General features: G+C 38.1%; 1 protein-coding gene across 1 annotated transcript; it reads right to left on the bottom strand.

Annotated features, from left to right (window-relative positions):
- Positions 1-1,877: 1,877 nt before the first annotated feature.
- On the bottom strand, positions 1,878-26,367 carry MRPS35 (mitochondrial ribosomal protein S35). The gene is made up of 8 exons (XM_069864936.1): positions 26,243-26,367; positions 22,994-23,037; positions 21,921-22,088; positions 21,555-21,615; positions 20,070-20,209; positions 15,799-15,908; positions 14,032-14,101; positions 1,878-2,283 (listed from the first exon to the last, which is right to left on the bottom strand). Exons 1-8 carry the CDS (start codon positions 26,343-26,345, stop codon positions 2,011-2,013), a joined length of 969 nt encoding a protein of 322 aa, XP_069721037.1. The 5' UTR covers positions 26,346-26,367; the 3' UTR covers positions 1,878-2,010.
- Between the last annotated feature and the right edge of the window lie 626 nt (positions 26,368-26,993).

Here is a 26,993-nt window from a genome sequence, read left to right on the forward strand (position 1 = left end):
TCATTATTTTAATTATGACTTTCACACACAGTTCTGCTTAGGTCCATTTAAAGTCTATGCAGAGCAAAGAAAAAACAGAAGTTTCTGGTGCAGAGAGGATTTTACCAGGTGCTTGTATGTCCTCAATATGCATGAACAACATTATGGAGCAAAATGAGCTTATGGGATTTTAGGTTTCCCAAAACATTCTGGGCATTACTCATGACAGTCTGGTACAAGACATGCCACTGCACAACAGAAATTAGTTACACATGCTTGCTAGTATGCCAGTCCTTATGCAAGCACCGACAATGCTAATTAAGAAAACAAATTTCTCTTGTGTACATATTAGAACCAAACTGCCTTTGGAATAAAACCAGGCAAAACTCCACCACCCATACCATCCTCTGACTCAAATTGCAATTACTTCCTCAGTAATTTTGGTTTCATGGCTGTTTAAAAAAGATTAGGGATTACACAGATGTACCATTTCAAATGAGAATTTTAAATATTACCCCCATTATCCTTGAATAAAGGAATAACAACCAAAACTTTCCCCATATTAAGCGTCTACTAAAACTTCACATTAATGCAAATCTAAGAGGAAGGAACAGTAAATAACCAAGCTGTTGAGTGCAAAATTGGGATTACAGGAAGAGCATTATCAGTCTTAACTACAGACCCAGCAAATTCTCATAGGGAGTAAAAAGCTGTGTTACATTCAACCTCCTGACACTTGAAAATAATCTCTATCTGAGAAAAATCCTTCCAGAACTGACGATGCTTTGAAAATGGGAATACATGCACTCTTGGCTGTATGTAAACGCAAAATGAAAAATAAGTTCTACCAGTGAGCATGTCCAGCCATACAGAACACACTGCAGAAATCAATTCCTCTAAGAATTTATTTCAATTTTAAATTTCTCAATCTCCTTATTGTTACATCATTTCCTCTCAAAAGAGTTGCTGCCAGGGCCACAGTGATAAGTATGCAGAATCCTTAAGTCTGATAAATAAAAACTCCCTCTGCTCCTTCCAGAAAATGAAGACTTTCTATCTAAGCTGAAATCTTAGTAAGCCAAGAAGGTACAATAAAATAAAGAGCTATTTATGTCCTTCCAAGTTGACATTTTTAAGGGTTTTCTTTTCTTTGTCATGAGAAATCAATAAGAGTTGTCTGTGATTTGTGTTTCAAATCAACTCCTTTCAAACACAAATTACCAAATATAACATAAATAGCCATATAATTTCTTTCTCTGTGCTTCGCAGCACCAAGCTGGGTTCTACAAATCTGTTTAAGCTACATACTCACCTCATTAATCATCATCTCACTTTCAGCAACTCTGATCATTCTTCCTTTACCATGTACTTTGATATCTTGTAAATAATTGCTACTTCACCTTTCCACTACTATACCATTTTCCACCTTATTTCATCCCATCATTTTAGAGACAGGTATTTTTACTTAGGGTGTTTGTTAGCCCTAACGACAACCGAGAACCTCACACTACTTACTCAGTGCGCTTTAACACCTCTCTAGAAGTTAAACTTCTTAAGCAACATTATCTTTGTTTTACAGACAGGGAGTACAGATAAAGAAAAACCTGAGTGACATTTGAGAAGTGTTGAGGAAGTTTAGAGCCCTTTGATACTTTTAATTACTGGAACTTGAAGCCTAAGTAATTTTGTTGGTTTTGACGTTGTTGCTCTAAGTTATATGCCAAAGGTTGTGTGAGAAGTCAGAATGTGACTGAGCAGAGGAACTCCCAAGCTAAGAAAGCAGAAAATAGAATGTTCAAGTCACTAACATGACTCAAAAAATACTTTATTCAAAGAACAAGATTAATGGACAGGAAAATTATGTTTACAAGAAAATCCAGTGGTAATGAAAAATCTGATTACTATTGAAATTAACTCATCATTTTATTGGTGAAGATTCTGAATAATTATGCATCTATATCATACAGAAATATTACCATAGTTTAATATTTCCATAATAATAAGATGTACCTGCAGAGTCTGCTTTCATGGTCATGCTTTTACATTCAATAGTTTTTTCACAGATTCCTTATACCGAGACATGTTAACTTCTGTTTCACCTTCATTTTTAAGTGCAATTACAGAGTTTCTGTAATCGTTAACCACTTCTGATGCAAGAAGCTCTTCCTCAGTTACATTACTGACATTCTCTGAGACTTTTATTCGCAGTAATGTATCCAAGGCATTTTTCTGAGAGCGACTATTTTCCCAGATATATTCTTCCATGTCTTCCTCACTCTTCTCACTCTCCCACATCTCAGTTTTCTGGAAGAAAAGATATATAATCTTAAAAACTACTCAAGAGTGAAAGCTATAATAATGTGAAAAAAATTCTCTCATACCAGTTTACTTTAAAAATAACTTTCATCATGAACGATACATCCCCTCCTCTAAAATCCAAGGCTTGTAACTCAAGCCTAAAAGTTCAAAAGGGGCCCATATGCCGTACATTTTCTGTGCAAATGAGTTTCTTTCCTCCCACTTACCAAGTTCTTTATATACCTGGCAGATAAAACTGGACAAGTCAGAATAAGAAGCAAACGCTTAAGGATTATACATAATGAGTAACAAAAAAACCTTGTAAAAGTAATAACTTCAAATAACACTAAGCGCTCAAGCTTTGGATGTAGCCACCTAGTTATTATGTCCCTACCATATGATTTTGCTATGTTTGCATTGGCTATAAGATGCAAAGTAAGATAGCTCATACAAAGTAGTCTATGATGAGAGACAGCAACCCTTCACCATTTGGGAAATGTTTTACTTGTGCTTTTCCTTGTGAGTCACTACTAATTAATCCATTTCCACTTCCTGCAAAACAAACTGCTCCTCAAAAGATTCTCTATCCATGAGGTGCTAATTTGTACCTAATTGGTGTTGCAAGATTAGGGAGGATCAAAACTTGAACCCAGACAGAAGACATCAACACTTGGCTTGTGCATCTGTTGTTTCGCTGATTTAGTAGGCCCTCGTCTAGCTCCGCAGACTCTTTACGAAATATTTCAATGTTATAACTTGCCAATTATAAATATTTATTTTTATTGTACTTTTGTAAATATATGTGCTTTGTAGAGATATCTGTATTTTTAAATATTGCAGATTTATTTAGTACTTTACAATAAACAATATACAGTATCCTTATATTATCTCAATGACATACAAGTATCACAATTTGAATTTTTTTTAGTTTATTTTTGATGTCATGTTTTTTTTACAGTCATTGTAGAAATCATGTTAATATATTTCTCTGGGAGTAAGTTCAAAGAAACATTATAGAAAAGTATTTGCATTGCATAGATTTCTTTCCTTTTCTTTCTTTTTTTTTTTAAATAAAAATCCCTTGCCAGAAAGGGCTCTTCAGTAAATTTTTAGCTGTATGTAGAATATAATAAACCTAGCAATCATAGGAGGGTTGGGGTTTTTTGGTTGGGTGGTTTAGTTCTTTTCTTTTTGGTGGGAGGGAGATGATGTGGTTGGGGTTTTTGTTTATTTTGTGGTATTCTGTCCACTAGTAAACAAGGTTGCTGCAGACAAACCATAATATTTAATAACCATTAATTATGACCAAAGATTTTTTTTTTTCCCCTACAGCCTTGTGTGCTTGGGTCTGTTGATATGAATTTAAAAACACTTTAACAAATGCTGCATCTTGCATGTAGTAAATGAGATCTCTTGTCTTTTAAATCTCTGAGCCAAAATGTTTAGTCAGAAACAGTGATTAACAGTGCTAAAAGGTTCATATGACTGACATTAAAACCTGCACACAATGCAACACAGAACTAAAAGAACCTCATTCAGCATTGGGGCAGTGAGGAAGGACAGACTGTAACGTGCATTGCTAAACCAGTAACAGAACAAGTGGGCAGAGTAAAGTATTCCTTGTATATTGGAAAATATACTGCAAATTCAATGTGGAGATTCACATACTTTTAAATAAACTACATCATCCTGTTTTACATATCCCTTCTTTACCTGCATAATGGCTATCCAAGACACTTTTTTCCTAGACTTGAAAAGAATTTTAAAGCAAAAGCTTCTCTCACAGGGATAGTGTTTCTTAAGAGTAAGGGAATATGAGTACCACCCCTTGTCACTCTGTGGACCAAATTCATGTTTAAAGCTCAAACAAAAAAATCACTGTGAGGCTTTTAAATACCTTTAAGTTATAGCAGGGACAACAAGGACTAATTACAGTTATTACTTTTATCTCTTCAGGAAAATTCTTCTCTGCACACATTAACTTACAGGATTTCAGAGATGCACACTGATAAACAGATTAAGAACTCCCTATCTCTTATGAGACATACGCAGCAAGAAGAATTTAAATGAGGCCAAGCAAACTGTTAAACATTTAGTTCTTGGAATCCTTCCCAGCAGAATGGTGTGTCAAAATGGAATTTAAAATAAAATCTGACTTCTGGGGGCAGGGAGACAGGAAGGGATTTGACAGTAGGAGGAGATCTCAAAAGCCATTCCTCAGCCCTGCTACAAGAAGCCTGTATCCACTGCAGCTATGTTGGTGGCCATGACTCAAAATGAAAAGTTATCCTAGTGTACACAGGTCCAGACATACATCACAAACAGGAAACTGAACAGAAACCAGATTTCTGCAAAATAACTTCATTGAATGGAACTTAAATACCTTTCCAAACAGATTTATTGCAAGAGAAAAAGTGAATCTGGAATTATATTTTCATTTGAAAAAGCACCATTAGTAGACAAGCATCCATGAACTCTGAATAGTGGAAATGTTACGAGTATTGTAGTTTAAATTTGAAGTGTTATGAAGAAAACTAATGACATAATGAAAGAAACTTCAAAAATTAGGTCTTCGTCACTCAGTTTTGTTGATTATTTTTGTCCTCTGCAAAATTAAAATGTTAGTAAACACTGCATAAGTCTTTTATGAGAATAAACTGTGAAAATTGGAGTACAAGTGCAGCATTGTATACCTTTTTCTAGAATCACCGCTTAGCAAATGAGGTTAAAAACCAAGAATGTATGTTTCTTCAATGAATTCACTAAAAACAATGGCTTCATTCTATCACACGTTAGGCAGAACCTCAGTGACTATTAACCAGCTTGGCTGAAGATGCACTCAGGTGCTAATTTCAACTGTTTCTCTTACCAACATTTCCAATAACAACTGTCACGAAAAATAAAAATCACCAGAAAACTACTTTTCATATGAAGTCAAAAGACGAGGCACAGAAGAGTGACTGGGGTTTTTGTTCTTTTTTTTTACACATCCTAATGCAAATCTATAGAATTATTTATTTAATGCTATAAACAGCATAAGGTTTTATTTCAAAGCAAATCTGGTATGTGAAACTTTGAGCCAGTATTTTGGGAGGTTTCATCATAATTTTTCTTTAGGTTTTTCAACAGTTTAATTTCCGTAATTTTGCTGCCACAGGCAGGATTACAATTGTCAATTCTCTAGTGTTTCTTTTGGGGAAGATACTTCAACTAGAATGTGTAAGTGGCACACAGAAATCTTCAAGGAAATTAAAAACATGACTCAAGTTATTCAATTTTCTTGTAAATAGTTTGAACAGTTGAAAATGAAATGCTGTTTAGCAAAGACCAATTATTTTAGTGGATTTTTTTCTGAGGGAAAGGAAAGCTCTTAAAGTCAAATTTCAAAGTCTCTGTTGCCTGGAATAAATACTCTTATTTCTTAGTACTGCATTGAAATAAAAGATACTCTGTGTGGTACAATAATCATGTACTTATCTCTTTGGATATAGTATACCTTCAAGCTATTTGTTTAACTACTTAAAAAGAAGTATCAACAAAAGTTTGCAAAGAGGCAAAACATACTTGTATCTGATTGGATAAAAAAATTAATTGCTTGGCGATGCAGAATAGGTTGAATATTCTTCTGAATGAGAAGAACATTATTATCTAGGACATGGCAATGACACAAGGTTGGTAAGACCTCCAGACTACCAAGGAAAATTAGGAAAAAAAACTGTAAGGACTAAACATTCCAGTAAGGTACAAATGTAAAACAGAAAAGGAGAACAACCAGAGAAGAACAAACAAAACTCTGCCTCAAGGAATAATACTGGACGTAAGAGATGCTCTTTAAGCATAAGAGGTGCTGAGGGGCATGGTTTAGTGTTTGATAGGAATGGTTGGACTCCATGATCCGGTGGGTCTCTTCCAACCTGGTGATTCTATGATTCTCAGACTTAATGATACTCACAGACCTAATCTCTGTTTCAGTCACAAATGTAAAAGTCATCAGTAGTCACCTCCAACCAGATAACCACTTTCAGGAATGAAACACCTTATTTCTCTGTGCTGAAGTGGCCGTATTTTCTAGAAACACTCTGCCTCTGAAAAGGTCAATCAAAAGGTATATACTTATCTAGCTCAGTTTGGTTTCTGAATGATGAACAGAAAAGATTCTGATCTCGCCAAGAAACATCAGTGATATCAAAGGACGAAATCTTTGATGATTTTCTGTTCATTTTGTTAATATCTATCCCAATAAGGCATCATTTCTCCCCAACATTTAGACTGAAGATCAAACAACTTTAAAAGTTATATTTATGCATTGATCAGGAGCCTTGTTTCTCCAAGACCTATAAACATTTAAACAGAAGGTATGGTAAGTAGCTTACTACAGTCTGGAATAGTACAAAAACAATTTTTAATTCAACATTTTGCTTGAATGTTTATCCTTTGTGGTTCTGAGCAAGAGATTTAAAAAAAAGTTTAACCTTCTTTCACTGCAATACACATTTCTTGTCAGCAAAATTCTTTCCTTCAGTTTTAAATGTTTGAATTCAGATCTTCAGAGACAAGTTTATTAAATTTAACATCTAGTATGCCACTTAGCTTTATCTTTTCTGACTCACGTTAACAGGGAAAACTCTTTCAAGTTGTTAGATTTTGAACACTGGTGAGTGCACAAAGAAATTTAATACATATTTCAAAACAAAGTATATATTACAACATTTGGGGACCACATTTACTTCAGCCTCAATTTGTGTTACTTAAACCATATATAATGACATACTAAGAAAGAACTCTATTGTAGGAAGGGCACAATTATATCACACTTCATTATTCTGAGATCTCAAAGTCAGGAGATTAATGCTAAGCAGTCTTCAGTTATACTAGACAGTGCCAAGAGCTCTAAATCTGTCTCTCCCAGGCACATGCACAAATCACTGAGCTATGGCCCTTCTTTTCAGTTCAAGGAATCTTGAATTTTCTTCTGCCTAGGGAGAGAGTTTCACTAAGACTTAAAAGCTTCTCCCTCTACCTCCCATTTTAACCCTACAACCCATGTGTCATAACATCTGAATGCTCAGAACATCCATACAAATATTCCTCACCTCACCAGTGCCTTGCAGTTGAATGCTATACTTAAGAAGGAACACTATGTGTAACACCATCCTCAAATTCATTCAAAATACAGAGCTTTGGCATTCACAGATAAATTTAAGTTAAGCCTCTACTGCCACCCTGTCTGTCCATTCTTTGCTTTATTCTTTCCCTCACCTTTCTGCTTCAACATCCCTGTCTTTTCATTTGAACTACTATTATTATCTACAATGCAAACACAATGCAAAGAGATGCACCAATAAGATCCTCTGGCTATTACTGTACATATTCAGTAGCCATTTTCCATTTATCCCTACTTCTACATTCCTTCTTCCTTACTGCTCTTTTTAAGTCTTGAATCTTTTTTATCAGACTCCTACAACTACACTACTAGAAAAAACAAAAGAAAGTTTAAAAGTATGTACAGCATTACGCAACTGTTATTCTTCGTAAGTTAGGTTAGACCTTTTATTTTAAGAAATACACCGGAGAAAAGAAAATGCAAAGACAACTTTTCACTAGTCTTTCAAGATCTCAGCTGTGTAATGCAGAATGATATATTCCACTGCCCAGCACCTTGCGCTTGTGTATACTGAAAATCATGTGGAATTGGACCATGGAAAAATGCTGCAACTTTTTGTAGTCTTGACTGGCTTAAAGCAACTGAGAGTTATTTCCTTCTCACTGTCTTTCGCAGATTCTTCAGCTGTTCCACTTGTTTCTCCTTCCTGCTTCTAACTCATAACAGAACTTTACTTTCTAGTGATAAACTATTAATCCGAACAAAGTATGATGAAATCAGCTCATGATCTTCTAACCACTTGAGGGCAGCAAACTCTTACTTTTAAAAAACCACTACCATAGAAATACATTCAGGTTTAGAGAAGTGTTGCAGCATTCAAGAAGTCATCATTTAAAGGTAGCAGAAATCATAGAATCACTAGGTTGGAAAGGACCCACTGGATCATTGAGTCCAACCATTCCCATCAATTACTAAACCACGCCCCTCAGCACCTCATCCACCTGTCTCTTGAACACCTCCAGGGAAGGTGACTCAACCACCTCCCTGGGTAGCCTGTTCCAGTGCTCAATGACCCTTTCCATGAAAATTTTTTCCTGATGTCAAGCCTGAACCTCCCCTGGCAGAACTTGAGGCCATTCCCCCTTGTCCTGTCCCCTGTCACTTGGGAGAAGAGGCCAGCACCCTCCTCTCTACAACCTCCTTTCAGGTAGTTGTAGAGAGCAATGAGGTCTCCCCTCAGCCTCCTCTTCTCCAGGCTAAACAACCCCAGCTCCCTCAGCTGTTCCTCGTAAGGCCTGTTCTCCAGTCCCTTCACCAGCTTCTCTGGACTTGTTCCAGAGCCTCAACATCCTTCTTGTGGTGAGGGGCCCAGAACTGAACACAGGATTCAAGGAGTGGTCTCACCAGTGCCGAGTACAGAAGGAGAATAACCTCCCTGGACCTGCTGGTCACGCCGTTTCTGATACAAGCCAAATGCCATTGGCCTTCTTGGCCACCTGGGCACACTGCTGGCTCATGTTCAGTCAGCTGTCAACCAGTACCCCCAGGTCCTTCTCCTCCAGGCAGCTTTCTAGCCAGACTTCTCCTAGTCTGTAGCACTGCATAGGGTTGTTGTGCTCCAAGTGCAGGACCCAGATTTTGGCCTTATTAAACCTCATGCCATTGGACTCAGCCCAGTGGTCCAGCCTGTTTGGGTCCCTTTGCAGAGACTCCCTACCCTCCAGCAGATAAACACTTCCACCCAGCTCAGTGTCATCTGCAAACCTGCTAAGGGTGTACTCAATGCCTTCATCCAGGTCATTGATAAAGACATTGAACAGGGCTGGACCCAGCACTGAGCCCTGGGGAACATCACTTGTAACTGGCCTCCTGCTGGAGTTAACTCCATTTACTACCACTCTCTGGGCCCAGCCATCCAACCAGTTTTCCATGCAGGAGAGCGTGCGCCTGTCCAGGCCAGAGGCTGACAGTTGCCGAAGCAGAATGCTGTGAGAAACTGTGTCAAAAGCTTCACCAAAGTCCAGGAAGACCACATCCACAGCCTTTCCCTCATCCAGTAGTTGAGAAACTTTGTCATAGTAGGCGATTAGGTTTGTTTGGCAAGACCTGCCTTTCGTTAACCTTGTGTTGACTGGGCCTGATCACCTGGTTCCCTTGCATGTGCTTCATGATAGCACTCAAGATCACCTGTTCCGTAAAAATCAACTGATTGAGCTGTTGTTCAACAATCTACCCATTACATGCCACCCTTTCATTCATTTATTCAATCCAGGCACAGTCCTGGGAGATAATTTGAAAGGAAAGACAGAAAAAGTCCAAAGAAGAAAATTTCAATTCTTACCAAGTCAGGTATCTATTGAATACATTCTAAAAGCTAACTAAACACCAATATTTTACTAATGGCCTGAAAACTATTAAACAGGAAGCAAAAGATCCCAAAGTATTTTAAAATAAGAAAATTAATCACCATTTTTAAGTTTTAAAATCTGAGTGTTTTAAAGATACTTGAACTCGTGGGCCTGATATCTACCTGCACTTAAGAAAACTAAGGTAAAAAATGAATTCATCTGGGATCTCAAGGTACAGGTCTTGCTTCTTATGCATCTCTAAGTGACAAAGACTACAGCTAAGTTGAGCTCTCCATGAGATTTAGGCAGCCTCATTACGCACCCTGTAATTCAAATAGGTTGAACCAAGAACACAATATATAGACCCCCAGTTAATACTGCTTCCACTACCCAGATCCATTTCAGGAAACAGCATGTTATCTTACTCAATCCACCAATATGCTGCCAATATTCTGAACAGCTTCCCATAGGCATTCTGCTTTACAGTCTATCTCATGTGAACCTATGATAGATCAAGAACCAGACAATGAATTCAGGGTTTTCCTCCTCTCTTCCTTCACTTCCTCTATTAAAACAAACAAGCAAGATTTTACTATTTTTTCCCTTCCAAAAAAAAGAACAAGCACTATAGGTTCCCTTTGCCAACAGCAAGGGTAGTATTATCTGCTATGGGAATGCATTCTAGAGAATGAAGGCAAATAATCACATTTCTTTCTTCAAAATAAAAGAGAGTTATTTGTTTAAATACAGATCAAATATCAACTGGTAACTCTACATTATGTTTTGGTAAAGTCTAACACAATCCTGAAAAGTCCTGAGCACCCTACACTTTTGCAGAATTTTGCATTGATAGCATTTCTTCGTGAACTTGAGAAGACAGGAAAGACAACACAGTTTCAAATGCAATACTACTTTTAACTACCAATTTGTAGGGCTTATGTAGCCCCAAAGGCTGCCCAGTAGTATCCCACTTCTTCTACAAAGGAGCTCTTCTGACACACGTGATTATCGAAAACCCCTGAAATTCCTCTGAAAGCCTCTTTATGTCAGGTTCAATCCTGCAACATATCATAAAAGCCTTTCACAGTCTGGCTAATCTGTCTTCTTGCATCATCCATCAATTGCTAGCAGGTTAAAGGAGACAAAAATGCTAGCCAGTGCATTAACTTATCAGCATGTTTCACTTGCTTTGGCTGTATGTCTCAGAAACCAGTTTTCCTAATTTAATTTGGATAACCTATTATTCATTTATTGAAATGCAAAATAACCTCTCTTCCCCACACAGCAATCCAAGAAAGAAATCCATTCTTAACAAAATATTCAAGGCCTTGAGACAGAGCAACATCTATGCCAATTGTTGGTAATCCTCCCCTCTTTCCTTCCTATTTTGTCTGCACGCACCTGTTGTGTATTCCAGCTGTTACTTCATTACAACAAAGATTCTTGCAAACTATAATAATTACACCTGAGTCCTCTAATTGCAAGAGCAAAAGAATTAATGAGCTGTGGATGCCCTTGGTTTTTGTTGAAGTCAAAACTGGAAAAGCATTCAAGAAAATTTATGATACAGAAGCTACTGCTGACACAGTGATACATTCTGTCTCCTAAGTAGGCATACAATGAGACAGATGAGCCAGAATTAAACCCCTCATGCTCATTACTTGAATAACTTTTTGCTGGAAAGCAACTATACAAAATAGAACTTCATAGCACATGGATCACTACATATCTGACAAAACCACAAAGAACCATCATGCTTTTAAAAAGGTTTCAGATTCCCAAACTGTTTGGATGCTTTAGTTCATAACTGTAATAAGAGTATTATGTATCACTGGCATTTAAAATATAATCACAATTAAAATTACATTTCCTGATGTATATCCACAAACAGTTTTTCCTTTTATATATTCATATGGTTGCTGGTTCACAAAATTCAGTAATCCAGTTATTAACATAAATTATAGACTTATGCCATGCTCAGAGAGATAGTAGGCAAAGTTTTCAGGATTGAGGGCAAAATCTACATGCAGCCAGCCTTCTCTTCACTTAGCAGGAAAGAAACACTGCCTTCATGTTTTTACTGAATTCCATCAAAGACATACACGAAAACAGTGCGGTACTACTCTGCTGGGAGAGTCATCAAACCTTGCAGTTAGTTCTGAAACAGTATTGATGTTACTGTTTACATGAAAGCCAGACCCCATCCATCTCCCTCCAATATTAAAGTTCCTACAAAGTAAAAGAAACCATACATTGTTTGGTTATGGTTTACAAAACATATCCAAACTACCTTCCAGCAAGTTATTAAAAATATTATCACTGATCATGGAAAAAAAAAGAAACAACACAAAACAAAACATCACACAAAATAAAAAAAACCCATGTCTCAGAAGACCATTAATTTTTCATGGAAATCAAAGACAATTACAACTGATTGATGAACTCATCAAATATTAATGTGGAAGTTGAAAGGTAATAAAAGGGTAAGAGACTTCTGCATATTCAATACACACAGAACACTCATGTAGCAATATCGTATAGCCCTGTCTTCCATCACTAAGTAATGCTAGAGCAAAGGACAGATGTGTTGTTTGTCTGGAATTAATAAAGGGAGGAGTGTCTAGCTCTCTTGTCATTGCTTAATACTGGAAGCTGATCTGTCATTAATTTAAGATTTCTAATGTGATGTAATGCTGCTGGGGACAAAAATACCCACATGTACAAAGCACCTGAAATCTAAAGTAAATGTATCTTTTAAGATGTCATGCGCTGAATTTAATTAGATGCAAAGCGTATCCATCAAGGCAACCTGCAGCGAAAACGAAATACAGCTCATCCTCTTTACTCTGGTTTTTATTATTTTATCATCCCTGTAATGATCAAAACTAAGAACGCTGAAAATCATAAAAGTGCTAAATATGGAGATTTAATTTAAATACTATAGAACAACTAAAAACACTAAGGTGAAATTTGGTAGCTACTCAGCTACAACTTATTTAAGAGTCTAAGTATGGAAATACACTGGTGATGAAGGCTTTCACAGTGTCAAACAATGTAACATACGATACATTACATTTACACAAAGTGAAGTTACTCAAACTACGGGTTTTCAGCAATGATTTCATTTCAGATCGCTAACTTGTTTTCTGTAAAAAATGACTGTAAAATTATTGGTGGTGATACCTATAACCAACACAATTAATCACAACAACACAGGAAACAAGTCTAATGATTTCACTCTAGAAGAAAGATCTGTGGTCTGAAGATATCTTGCATGGTTAGAGGACTATTTAAGAATTGTAGTAAATTATTGATAAATTGGAATAGAATCTTTAAACTTATTTACACTGGATATTTCAAATGTAAAATCTTTTAACAGAACAAAGTGCTGAGAAAAATTCCAAATATGCTATAGAAAAGTTTACATTACACTCACGTTGGCAGAAATATTTATCTGAAGAGTTAAAAAAAAAGTATATATTTCACAGGACACTAACTCTGATGCAATGAAATCCTAAACCTAACAGAAGGTGGGGAGGACATCCCTTTTCTGAGCAAAAAGGACCTCAGAAAAGCAGCCTGAGTCCTCACTCCTTCCAGCTTGAGTCAAGTCTTGTGAGAGCATTTAAGAAGTCGAATACTTCCAAATTGCAGACATGTTCTACCATAGCCCGGAAAGACACCAAGAAAAGACAGATTCGAAGTAACAGATCCAAGGTCAGAATCAGGCTAATTGTAGATACTGTGCTGTATGTTAGTTTTCATAGCTTTAAAGCCAGTAACAGATCCCTCTGCTCTTTTGGGATAGGCTTGTTTTGTCTTTAAATACGATCACTGTCAAAAATGCATAGATAACGTGTGATAATCACAGAATACACCATTTCTCTGGATGCACTCAATTCACATTTGAATATTATGCATAGGCAGTCCAGCATGATGCCAGACTAAAGGTACATTTACGAATCCTGAAAATTAACATGTTTTCCAATAGAGTCAGAGTCAGTTTCAGGTTTGTTGTGAGAAGCAAGGTACCCAGTAAGAATCTCTTATTAAGGTCAATAACTAGAGAAAATAGCAAAATACACAGATAAACAACAGAATAACACTTGTAAAGTTAAAGAAATACACTCTAAATCAACCGTGGAATTAAGAGTCAAACATAAGCAACTTATCTTGGTTGCATTTGAAGGAAAGTGAAGTGGAAGAGGAAGATAATTTACTTTAAGCTGGGCACAGTCAGAGAACTTCTAATAAGTTATGAGAGAACGTGTTAGAGAGTGTGAGTTATTCACAGTTGCTTACCCAAGATTCATGGTACAAAACTGTGAGGAGATGTATGCCATAATCATAGTTCTGTCTTCTCAGAGGACACCTAAAAAACCATAAACAAAGCTAGTCTTTTTGAAATCAAGCCATTTACAAACTTACAGTCAAATTTTCTGATTTGTAATGTAGGGAATCTTAGAGAAATGTGCATTCACACACATTTCTGCATTACACATAATCAAGAACAGCAACACTAAAGGATGAGTATTAAGAATATGTAAGAATGGGCATTTGCAAGTCAGTAGGAAAATGTAGAAAATGCAAGAGTTTACAAAAACATTAAAAGTTTATTTGTCCTCTGTGCCAAAGTGAAATCCAACATATATTAAGCCTGAACTCCCTTAGAATCCAATATATTTTTTCACCCTGGACCTGAAGAGAGCAGGATGACTGGTGATAATAACCATGAAATACAGTTCAGAACAGGAGATGTAGCCAACGACTTTAGAAGAAAAGTTTAAGCCAATGTAGCCATAAGCCAAAACAGGATCAACATGAAAATACTTGTTGGGATACAACATAGTCCTACAAAAACAGTGTATTTCTTAAAACTAGTCATCAAAATCTTCTGTTGAGAATTTGATTACATTAATGTCTTTCTCATGCTGACCAACCATACCCTCCTGTCTCTTCTAATACTCACATATTCCTGCAGGCTGCCTTACTCCCTTTTTTATGCCGAACAAGTTGAATAATGTGAGACTACATCTGAGACACCCTTAAAAACACCCATCTGAACAACTATGGACCATGATTATTGCAGCAAATAAACTTTAAAAGGACTCAATCAAGCTTTCGGCTCTTATTTCTTTCATAGTAAAAAAGCCTCACTTAAAAAGTAGTATAAATATCAGCCTGGAAAGTCCAGCATTAAATAAATGGATAACACTCAGAGCTTGGGCCCTAGAATTTACTAAAAAATAAAATGAAATAACAGGCATATTATGAGTTTCTTCTGGAACAGAGCATGAGACCATTCACAGATGCTCTAGAGGGTAAGCTCCTTTCGGCTTCCCTGATGCTTTTGCCACAGTCAAGTCTTGCTAGGGAAATGAAACTGCTGATAATACAACTGGTCCCAGTAAAGCGCCCCAATTTCCAAGTCTAGTTGAGAAAGGTATGCACAATTTTATCCATTCTGTATTAATTTTATGTGGAATAAAACAGTATATCATACTGAAGGAGAGGAAATATAAGAGCTGAAAAAGAATTACAATGAAATCATGCAAAGAGAAAAGACTATCAATAATGTTTTCCCAGCCACTGAAAGCAACTGCAAATTAAAGTGTATTGTGAATTTAGGAATATCTAGTATTCTCTTAAACGCCTCAGAATTCAACACAGAAAACACATTTCTCTTATGTAGCCTTCTGAACATAACTGTAAATAACTGCTGTGATTTGTTTATATCTAGAACACAAAAACATTGAGAAATGTCTGGTCACTGATGTAATTCTTCTTGCCCGCAACCCTTCAGATCATTGTTAAAACTAACAGAACCCACGGGTTCTGCTAGGAAACATGACCACTACTTTAAAAATCACATTTGAGACTTCTAAATACAGAGCTTCAATAAGTAACAATACTTAACAAATAATAAGTTTGACTGGTGTGTTTCAGTCATATTTTAACCTTAAAAATACAATAATTTACCAAGAAGTAACTGATATTACTGGAAGACACTCATTCCTTTCTTTACTGTGACATTGGTACAGACATTTTTTCCCCTTCTTGTAACCGTACCTGTCCGTTGTAATTGTGAGTATATCTGTATCCTCACAGTACCGCTCTCCTACAAGTTTAATGAGCTTCTTCTTTGCATGCTCATCCAAATTCAGGTTAGAAAGTTTAACCTTCAAGTACAAGAGAAAACACCTTGAATTACTTGGACAAATCCAATTCCTGCACCCTGAAAATATTTTGAAATAGTTAGGCATATCTTTTATCAAGAATTACAAGGACAGCTATTAAGTATGCATTTGCAGATTTCTCCCGATTGTACAACATGCCAGAAGTCTTAACACAAGGAAAGTATAAGCTGAATACTCAAACAATAATTTTTTTTCCATCCAAATACCACAGGGGCTGGAGAATAATATTTCTACTCAAATGCTTTTTCAGGGGAAAAAAGAATTTTCCGGTTAGTTTGTAGCTGTATTTCATATTCATGTGTACTTCATTTGGAAAAATAAATCTTTCTTTGGTATTTCTGTTTCAAATGCAGTCAGTAAGGTTAACATTAAGATATATGAAAGACATTTTTTACAAGCACCCAAAAGAGGAGGAAAGACATCAATTCAACAGACATCAAATCAGAATTCTCAGACATATTACAGAAGTTAACAGAAGTATGCAAAAATGCAAAACAGATAACAATATAACAGACCAGAACTGTCTGGTATCACATAATCAAAAACAAATATCATGAATGGATTGTCTTCCCCTCCAATACCAGATAACCCCAAAATATAAGATATACAACAAATAACTAGTATTTATTTTGAGAACCCCGTAAGAAGTTAGTCTGAGGCCAGTTTCTAAATGCAATAACAAGTATGAAAAGTAACACAAGCTGGTTTTAGCTACCTGTTTACACAAATAAGAAGTCTGTGAAGCTTAATGGTCTAAATATATATGGTGATGAAAACATGAGTTTCTACTGAGATTTACTGAGGAATATTAAAAAAATTAAGATATAATAGTAGTCTCTTAATAATTTGTCCAGCGTTTGTTTTCCTTCTATATTCCTTCTACTGCGCTGTACTAAGAACTGCTTAAAAATCAAGAAACCTGCATCAAAATACTAGCAACAGTTGGAGGAAATTTGAAGTTGCACAGAGTATATGCAAAAAAAGTAGTACATGGAAAGAAAAAACCTACTAGTAAAGCCAGAAAACTGAAATACTAAACCTAAATATGACATGGGAGGAGCCAACAGCATTTCAATACTGAAACTTCTAATTTTGAAAAATATCCCACACATTCATTAATCCATAGATTACATGAAAAATGTCTCTATTTTAAGTAATTTCATGCTCATTTACTATGCACGCCTACAGTAATCGTGAGCAGGAGTTCACCTAGCTTTGTTCCCTAACTCACATTTTGCCAAGTCTAATTCTATCAGATCTGTTAGATGCATCAAGCCTTTAAGCCAGTGGTGAAGGTGCAAGAAAACAGCACCACTCTTCGTGTGATATAAAATGACCATGAACAAACACTTTTGAAAGCACTATACTTGCAAGATGTCTTATGCACACAGCATCCCCTTGTAACGGTCTTGGCAGCTTGCACTCAACGTTATATTATATACAGTGTTCTTCCACAGAGTGCAGCCACATAGCCTTAAATCAGCGCTGACAAAAAAAGGAGCTATGAGAAGATGGGCCTGTTCCACCTTTACTGAAAAGCTGAAGCTAAGCTGAGGCACTCAAGTCCCTGTCTCAGGCACAGTGCAACTATGTCTGGACCTGGCCATAGCTCACACTGACCCAACACTGATAAATATCCTTGACTTCCTGGCCTAACCTCACTCACTGCATTGCTATGGATTGGACTGGCAATCACCAGACTTTTGACTGATTCTAGTTACTGTCACCAGACATAATCCTGATCCACTTACTTGTCTTCCCCCTTCAACTTTAAACTTGCCTTATCATTATGAACTTGTCAGGTGATTATTGGGCTGTTGGATGGTCAAGATCACTATTATCAGACCTATCCTGCTCATCTTGCTCAGGTATCAGCGGCATCCTTTTTGAAGAGGTCACTACCCTTACAGAACAACCTGCCTTCATTGCTGTTCGGCAATGCTTACCCAAACCAATGAGAAACACCTTTTTGTAAAACACATTTTCTTAACATTGTCTTTCTCTAACACCCACAGAAAGAAAGAATGCTCCAAACTCTAAAGGGTTTCAGACAGAACTTTCTGGCAAGCATACAACTGCAAGTGCATGTAAACACTTTATGATCATGACTATCTAAACTTAATGGGACACTCCAGCCCAGATGTCCAGCATTTGCTAGCCTGAATCAAAAATGCAAACCAATTTCACTGATTAGTACTTTTTGCATTCTCTTAAAATGAAGGCATTATCATAGCAGTATCACACTGCCTTCACACAGTGCGATCATCTGAAATTTACTCTTAGAAGAGCTATGATTTTATTCTACATGATTTGCTTTTTCCCATAAAAAATAAAAAGCTATCTGGTCTGCTGTCTATATTGCAGGATCACAAAAAACTGTTGTTTTTACTAATCCGGTCACTTTAAGGTGAAACATATTTACATGGTTACTTGCTTCAGAATGGGACAGCAATTGGACAGCTTGTAACTGTTAGCTGGAATGTCGTGGACAATTTAAATCTGAATTTTAGAAGAGTCAGAGCTCCATAAAGATCAGCAGTTGATTTAAAAAAAAAGTCTAAGTTTACATCCTGTACTACTATGTTGTCTGGCACAATGTAGACAATTCCACTTGGGAACAGACCAAGAAAAATTTCATGACAAGCAATACTGGCATTGGCCTACAAGAGAAATGAAAAATTAGCATCTCCCGTGCTTGCTAGAAAATGATACTTGCTAGAAAAAAAACGCATAATTTTTAAATTAAGATTTAAAAGGTTTAACTTTGAAAAAAGGAAATCTTATCACAAAGATCCACCCGACAGTTTATCACAGTCTGTAACAGAGTGCCTAGTAAATGCTCTCTCATTCATTCAAACTCTGCCACTACCTGACCCAATGCCTTCTGCTTTCACCTTTAAATCCTTCTCTTCCCCATCCCTGGGCAGAAACTGTTGTCAGAGTATTAATCAGAGAAAGCATTTATTAATGAAGTCTGGGATCAGAACCCCAGTAACTGAAAACACATATGGACAGAGGTTCCATTTTTGTTTCCCACTCCAACTTCTCCTTTTTTAACATACATGTACAATACTTGTAAGGCATTATGTGGAGGTATATCATGGCCAGTTAACATTAATCGACAGATGTAGATTGCATAATACACACATGCTTATTTGTGTATCATTTTAATTGTCCTCTCCACTGCAGCACAGCCAGCCCCCAGTCCAGCATCTTGTGTCTCAACAGCCACACTTAATGGAAGACATTTATATCTAGCAATACGCTACACAATTTAGAAAGCGAGAAATTCACATGCACTCACCATCTGCTGTTTTCAATGGGAAGAGACTCCAGACCATTTGAGTAGCTGAACTCTTACCCCTACCCCTGACACCAAGCACAGTATTGACCTGCAAGCACGAGTTATTATTCCATCCAAGATAATGGAATATGAGAGCAAGAGGGTGCAACATATGCCTCCTGTGCACGCTTCCTAACCCACCACGAAGTCAGGGGCATCTACTCTCATAGATACACTCAATTTCCTTTTATTTCTAATGCATACAAATTTGCATAAACTTGCTTTTGATTATGGATTTGCATTAGACAAGAGGCCAACCTCTAGTATACAATGACTACAAGGGGATGGTGAAGTTATTGCGAACAGCAGTGTGAAATGCATGTTTAACTCAACGAGAAATCAAATTAAGCTACAGCCTAAGCGGTTTTACAACATAAAGGGAAAGTGGAGACTTACAGACAAAATGAACCACTACCATTCAAAGTTGCTGTGATTAGAAGTTGTACAGGTGTTATGAGCGTGTAGCAGCATGCAGTATTTTAACGTCTACATTGACAGAGTAAGAACACAACCATCACTGACCCCACTGCAGCTGCTACTCTTAAGATAGGTTCAAATCTCATTTCCAAAGGCATGTTCAAAAGCCATAGCATAATTCTAACTTTATTACCACATCCACCTTAAAACCTCAGTTCTAACATGCTGCAATATAATTAAGGAAATTCACTGCATTTTTATGGAGACACACAGTAAACCGTTTCCCTCATTTCCTTATAACATATCATACTTGCATGTTTTAAAAAGAAAGCCAAGCATTTGGGTTTTTGAAATAAAGGCTGTTTACCAAAAATACTACTTACTCTTAAAGTCACCACTCTTGCTTTGGGATTACGAATAGATGCCCCTGCAGAAACATAATCTATTGTTTCAATTTCTATTGGAAAATGCTGTTCACATTTCTCATCACTGTCCAAAGCACTTGGCCATTCAGTGCAGAAATCTGTAAAATAAAAACACTCCAAGTTGTACCTGTTGGTTGGGATTTTTTCCCTCAGATTTGCTACAATGTATCTTTCTTAAAAGTACTATTTACAGAAACCATACTCATTTAGATAACAGCAGGGTCTCTGCTATACTTCCTCCAGCATTCCAACCTCTTTTTATGGAGCTCCCCAAAACAGTATACGGTACTCCACTACTCCAGATGTGGCCTCACAATTGCCACATAGAATCATAGAATGGTTTGAGTTGGAAGGGACCTTCAAAGATAATTTAGTCCAACCATCCTGCCATGTGCAGGGACATCTTTCACTAGATCAGGTTGCCCAAAGCACCATCCAGCCTAACCTTGAATACATACAACAACAGGGCATCCACAGCTTCTCTGGGCAAGTTCTTCCACTGTCTCACCACCTCCACTGTAAAAAATGTCTTCTGTACATCCAATCTAAATATCTACCCTTTTCCAGTTTAAAACCATTGCCCCCTGTCCTGCCACTACAGGCCTTAGTAAAAAGTCTCTCCTCATCTTTCTTATAAGCCCCATTTATATACTGAAAGGTGACAACAAGGTCCTCCCAAGGCCTTCTCTTCTCCAGGCTGGACAACTCCAAGGAAGAACACAAAGATTATGGGAATCCCTGTTAACTGTGGTTGTGGAACTGTGGTATCCAAAATCCGGATAGAAGTAAGCAAGACAGTGGAACTACAGCCTGGGCTTCAAGAGAGTGATTACTTCACCAAAAGGATTGTCAAGCACTGGAACGGGCTACTCAGGGAAGTGGTTGAGTCATCATCCCTGAAGGCATTTAAAAGGCACGTAGATGTGGTGCTTAGTGTCATAGTTTAGTGGTGGCACGGTAGTGTTAGCTTAACAGTTGGACTCAATGATCTGAAAGGTCTTTTCCAACCTAAATGATTCTATGATATTATCCCTCCCTGCTCCCTTGTGACTCCACCTCTTCATTAGATTCTCCTTACTGGCTTGCTGGCTGGTGGAGATGCAAAGTCTGCTGAAGACCAAGAGCTCACACATAGGGTTTCACATATTAACATTTTAAAATGCATGCCAGAATGACTACTGGTTGAACCCTGGCTTAATCACAGATAATCTTCTGAGAATTGAGTCACATTCATCACTCATCTTCCTTAAGATACTAAACCATAAATTTTCCAGTACAAGCAGGTCCTAATGGAAAGTTAAGAGTAGTCTTACTGAAAACCTCCTATGATATATTTGCCTACCACCTGTATGACTCAGCACAGCAACAATCCACATATGCAACAGCACACAACTGAAAGCATAAAATACTAGTGAAAGCCAGACAAAACAAAGAAAACCTCACCTTTAAGAGCTGCACAGTGTTTCTTAATTGCAGGAGGTGTAAGATGCAAAAAATTGGGAATCTGAAACAGACATATTAGGAGTTACCAAAATAACAGCTTCTTGTCTGCTCACAAATGACTGGCGTTACTGAAAAAGTCTCCTGATGCGGTTAGTCATTAACATTTGTATTTCTTATTATTTTTATTTAGAAATTAAATAGAGTATTATCCTATTTCATACTGGAAAACAGTATCCAATACAAACATTCCAATCAAGGAAGTACAATAATAGTGGTGAATAATAATAATTTTAAATTAAATAAATTTAAATAATTTTAAACTAAATAATTTTAGAAGTTACCACACACCAACGGCATGTGGCTTACCTTTATAAGTTCCAAGTTGCCCTCTTTTGGTGGAGGTACTCCTCTCTTCACTGGGTAACCCATTCGAATTGGGAGAGGCACAGAGGCCGGTTTAAATGCAGCTGCTGTTGGATAAACACTGGTCCAGTCCTGATCAACAGCCATTCTCTCAGTTCTGGGAGGGGCTTGCTAATAAATCAAGAATTATAAACATTTGATGGGAGATACACTGTTTTGTGAGACAAAACAGGTGCAACACAAACAAGCTATTTCAATTCCAACAGCTAGAAATTTCAAGACATCAAAAGTCAGCACTCGTTTGTAAAGGAATTTTAAAAGATAAACCTCTCAAAGCTTGCATAACAGGTCTTTCCCAATCTACAACTGCATTTTATTCCAGAAATCCTTGAAGAGAAGCACTTTAGAAAGAAGGCTGGATCCATCTTCTTGTGTTGTGATAAACCACCATTGGGGGAAGGGGAATCAAACGAGCATTTAATTGCAAATTCTATTTCCTAAAGTGCCTAAGCATCTGATGGGGGCAACAAAATGAGTTTTGAATTCTGAAAGTCTGAACTAAATCTGCTCTTGGAAGGTAAGCAAAAGTTTAATATGTGCCAGGTCCACTTTTACTATTTGCCCTTAAAAATCATAACACATAATATACTACTTCTGAAATTTGTGTGGAATAAGTAAGATATAATGCTCAGTGCTTACAAGTTCATCTATCAGTTTTAATTCTGCAGCACAAGTACAATTTCGCTTATGCACAATATCACATTTTCTAATTATGCCAGAAAGCAACCACTACAAAACCCATAAATTCATACTGAAAACAATATTAAAATACCTGGTTTTATTTTAAATGCAATTTAAGTTATTTTTAAGACCTGCAGTACATGGTGTCAACACAAGCTAACTGTTAGCTTGTTATTGTTAATGTTTTTGCCATTATGAGAACACAAGACTGAAAGCAGCTGGGAGATAAAAGTAGCTAGGTGCCGATTCTTTTATAGTCACAGGTTTTGATTGCAGAAGGGGTTCTTCGTGAACTTTTTCAAACCACCTTAAGTGCAGACGGTTTCAGTACTTACTGATCTTACGAACTGTGGTGTCCTGCCTCTTCTCCTTGTTGAAGCTAAAAGGAAAAGAAACATTTTCCATACAAACTATTACATAGTTTTGTGGGAGAAAAAAAAAAAAGCAGCATAATCCCGTATGCTTTTTATGCCCATCTTCATGTAGAAGAAAGGGAAGATCAGATACTCATAACATAGATTGCTCAGTTACTTTTTTTAAACCTAATATAAAAAAAGCTCGAAAGCCATTCTGTCTGGATCTATTGTAGAAACACTTTAACAGTAATTTAGTGATTATATGCCCAAATGCATTTTGCTAGCATGACTTATTCCAGCACGATACAGGAGGAAAGAAAAAAGAGATAAGTGAAAGTACATTTTTGCCTTCATAACTGTGCTTCCCCTTCTCTTTCCCACACTGCTGTTAAATCACAAACCGCTCTCCACCAGCAGTAAAACACAGCTAAATCTAACATTTAATAGTACCACAAGGTGAATCCCAGGGCTCCATCTCTTCCTTCTGACAGCCCATCTTCACACCCTCTTCTGGGCCACTGTCAAGCTCATGTAACCGCTGTATAAGTGGTTAGCACATTGAGCTATTTTTCTTCTTGAGCTTGGGGATGGGGAAACAAATGGATGGGTTTGTTTTCTAGCACAAAATCTGGCTTTTTGAGCAGTCCCAGAGAGGATGTAACAGACAGCAAGTTTAGTCCCTTTGAGCAGCCTTGAGCCACCATTTGGCTCACCTTTTTAGCCAGCAGACATCAGTTGGAGCTATGGTGAGGGACTCAGTGTGAAAAAGAGAAAAATTCACAAAGATACCAAACACCACTAGATTATTAACCTAAATGGAGATCTTCACTTTCGTGTCTTCATTTCCCCCCCCTCCAAAAACTCTAATTTAATCTCTCTCAATCCCCCTCAAAACAAAAAACAACACAAAAACAACATGGCCTTTAATAACAGACTAATGAAGGTGAAGCTAATGACATTTATTTTCAAGTTTCCTGTTCGAACTTGGGGTTTTTTTGTTTGGTTGAATTGTTACCACATAAGCGCATGTCTTTAGCAAAAAAACACTGAACAGTATTTTGGAGTGGTTTTGTGTTCTTTTTGTCTCATTATCTTTTCTTACAACCGTAACCCACTAAAGCTGTGGGAAAACTTGTGAATTTCACTGTTCTTCTGTTTCCCTTAGCCACATATTTTATGGAACCAATTCTGTCCTTCCTCTTTTTTTATATATCAAAATTTGAACTGAAGAATACACATGGGGCTCTGCAACAGCTAATACACAGCACTCTTTTACCTCTTAATCTGTCATTGTTGTGGTGCTTTCACAGACATACTTCCTTCATTCCAATTTTATCACTTCTACTATGAACACCTACGATTTCAGGTCAGAATACTTTTAATGCCTGCAGTGCCATGGGCCCCAGCATCGGACATCAGTTCTTACAGAATCCTAGAATGGTTTGAGTTGGAAGGGACTTTTAAGATCATCCAGTACCAATCCCCCAACCACAGGCAACCTCCTACTGGATCAGGTTCCTCAAGGCTCCATCCAACCTGGCCTTGAACACCTCCAGGGATGGTGCAGCCACAACTTCCCTGGGCAACCTGGGCCAGTGCCTCACCACCCTCATTGTGAAGAATTTCTTCTTTATGTCTAATCTACATCTTGCCTCCTCCAATTTAAAGCCATTTCCCCTCATCCTATCACTCCATGCCCTTGTGAAAAGTCCCTCCCCAGCTTTCCTGTAGCCCCTTCAAGTACTGGAAGGCTGCTACAGGAGCTCCCTGGAGTCTTCTCTTCTCTAGGCTAAACAACCCCAACTCTCTCAGCCTCTCCTCATAGCAGGAGGCTCTCCTCTCCATTTCTGTGATCATCTTTGTAACCCTACCCTGGACCCTTTCTAATAGTCACATATCCTTCTTTTTTAGAGATTTTTTTAGATTCCAGAACTGGACACAAGACTTCAGGTGGGTCTCATAAGAGCAGATTAGAGGGGGACCTAAGGGTCCTTTCAGTAGTCCAGCCTGCTCCTGAACCTCCAGATGGTAAATGCCCACTTGTCCTTTAGACAAATAGGTTTATGATGGATATTATGAATATTATGAAAAGGTTCTTCACTCAGAGGGTGGTGGATACTGGAACTGTTCCCCCCAAGGGAAACGGTCATGGTGCCAAACCTAACAATATTCAAGAAGCATCTGGACAATGCCTTCAGACAGACAGTATGAATTTTGGTGTTATCCTGATACCAAAAACAATGGCAAATAAACTTCAAGACTTCTTCTGGAGTTTTAGAAAACAAGGATCCTCAGGCTTAGGCAACATGAGGAGACATCTCTATCAAGTGTATGCAGTGAGACACTGCTGGGATAGGATAACAGATATCCCATTTACATGCCTATGGAGAATTTTCCCCAGAAATCTTATGCATATTCTATTACTCTCAAAGGTCCAATCTTAATGTTATTTTGAACTTCACAACAGTCAAAACTCTTGCTAATTTGGAGCTAGCTCCAGCTCTGCCTGACCTTGCATTTGAGAAAGGCTGCAAACAGGGCATTACAGAAAAAGGCACATCTGTTCAGCACACATCACACTGACCACAAGCTCTTTTCATCTTCAAAAAAATGAACACTGTCTGGAAAAACATTCTTTTAAAAAAAAGGTGCTATCAGAGGATCATTCGGTCTAACTTCCACAATACACTATTGCTTAGATAAATCTTAACTCTACTTTAGCTTGAATCAAAATATTCCACTTTTTGTAATAGTAACTACTTCTTGTATCAGTCCTATGCAAGAACAATAGTTGGACTCCATGATCCGTCTTCCAGCACCTGAAAGGGGCCCAAAAGAAAGCTGGGGAGGGACAGCTTACAAAGGGATGTAGTGATAGGACTAGGCGGAACGGCTTTAAGCTAGAGAGGGGCAGATTTAGGCTAGACCATAATTCCTTCACAATGAGGGTGGGGGCACACTTGCACAGGTTGCCCAGGGAAGTCGTGGCTGCCCCATCCCTGGAGGTGTTCAAGGCCAGGTTGGATGGGGCCCTGGGCAGCCTGATCTAGTGGGAGGTGTCCCTGCCGATCACAGTGGGGCTGGGACTGGATGGGCTTTAAGGTCCCTTCCAACCCGAACCATTCTATGACCCCTGCGGGTCTCTCCCATCTCAGCTCACTCTGTGAAGGCGCCGGTACGGCCCAGTCCAGTCCAGTCTAGCCCGGCCCGAGCCCGAGCCGCTCTCACCTTCCCTCGGCTGCCCTTCCCCGGCGGGCACGGCGGAGGACAGAGCCGCGGCCCCAAGGAGAGGCCGGGACAGCGCGACCCACCGCCCTGAGGCCACCGCCATCACCGGCCCGGCGCGCGCCCGCCCCGCCCCCAGCCCCGAGGACGGAAGCCGGCGCGGGACACGCTTCCGCAGAAGCCGTTACTGGTACAGAGCAGGGGGGTCGCTATTGCGTTTTATTTAAGCTAAAGGAGAGTTCACCCAAGCAATTGAATTTCTTTTCTTTTTGTTTTCAAAGTTAGACAGAATGTCCATCTAAGAACACGTTTTCTTTAAAACGGTGTTTTTCCTTCAATCTTTGGAGATGAAAACATCTTGTGTTCAGTGTGGTCTGTGCTGAACAGACGTGTCTTCTGGAACCCCCTCTGCAGCCTTTCTCTATCTCCAATCCAAGGTCAAGCAGAGAGCTGGAGCCAGCTCCAAGTTAGCGAGAGTTTTCACTGTTGTGAAATTCATAATAACATTAAAATTAATTAAAATTACTCCGTGTGTAATAATAGAATATGCATAAGATTTCTGAAAAAGTTTATCCAGGTGCATATGAGTGGGAAATTATTCTGCCCCAGCTCTGGTCTCACTGCGCACACGCTTGATGGAGGTAGCTCCTCATGTTGCCCAGGCCTGATAGAGAGTACTTGCTTTCTAAAACTCTAAAATGAGTCTTGGAGAGTCGATTTGCTGGCATTTTTGGTATCATTACAAAGAGTGGGA

This window comes from Phaenicophaeus curvirostris, chromosome 1, assembly GCF_032191515.1.
Source record: "Phaenicophaeus curvirostris isolate KB17595 chromosome 1, BPBGC_Pcur_1.0, whole genome shotgun sequence".
NCBI classification, from domain to species: domain Eukaryota; kingdom Metazoa; phylum Chordata; class Aves; order Cuculiformes; family Cuculidae; genus Phaenicophaeus; species Phaenicophaeus curvirostris.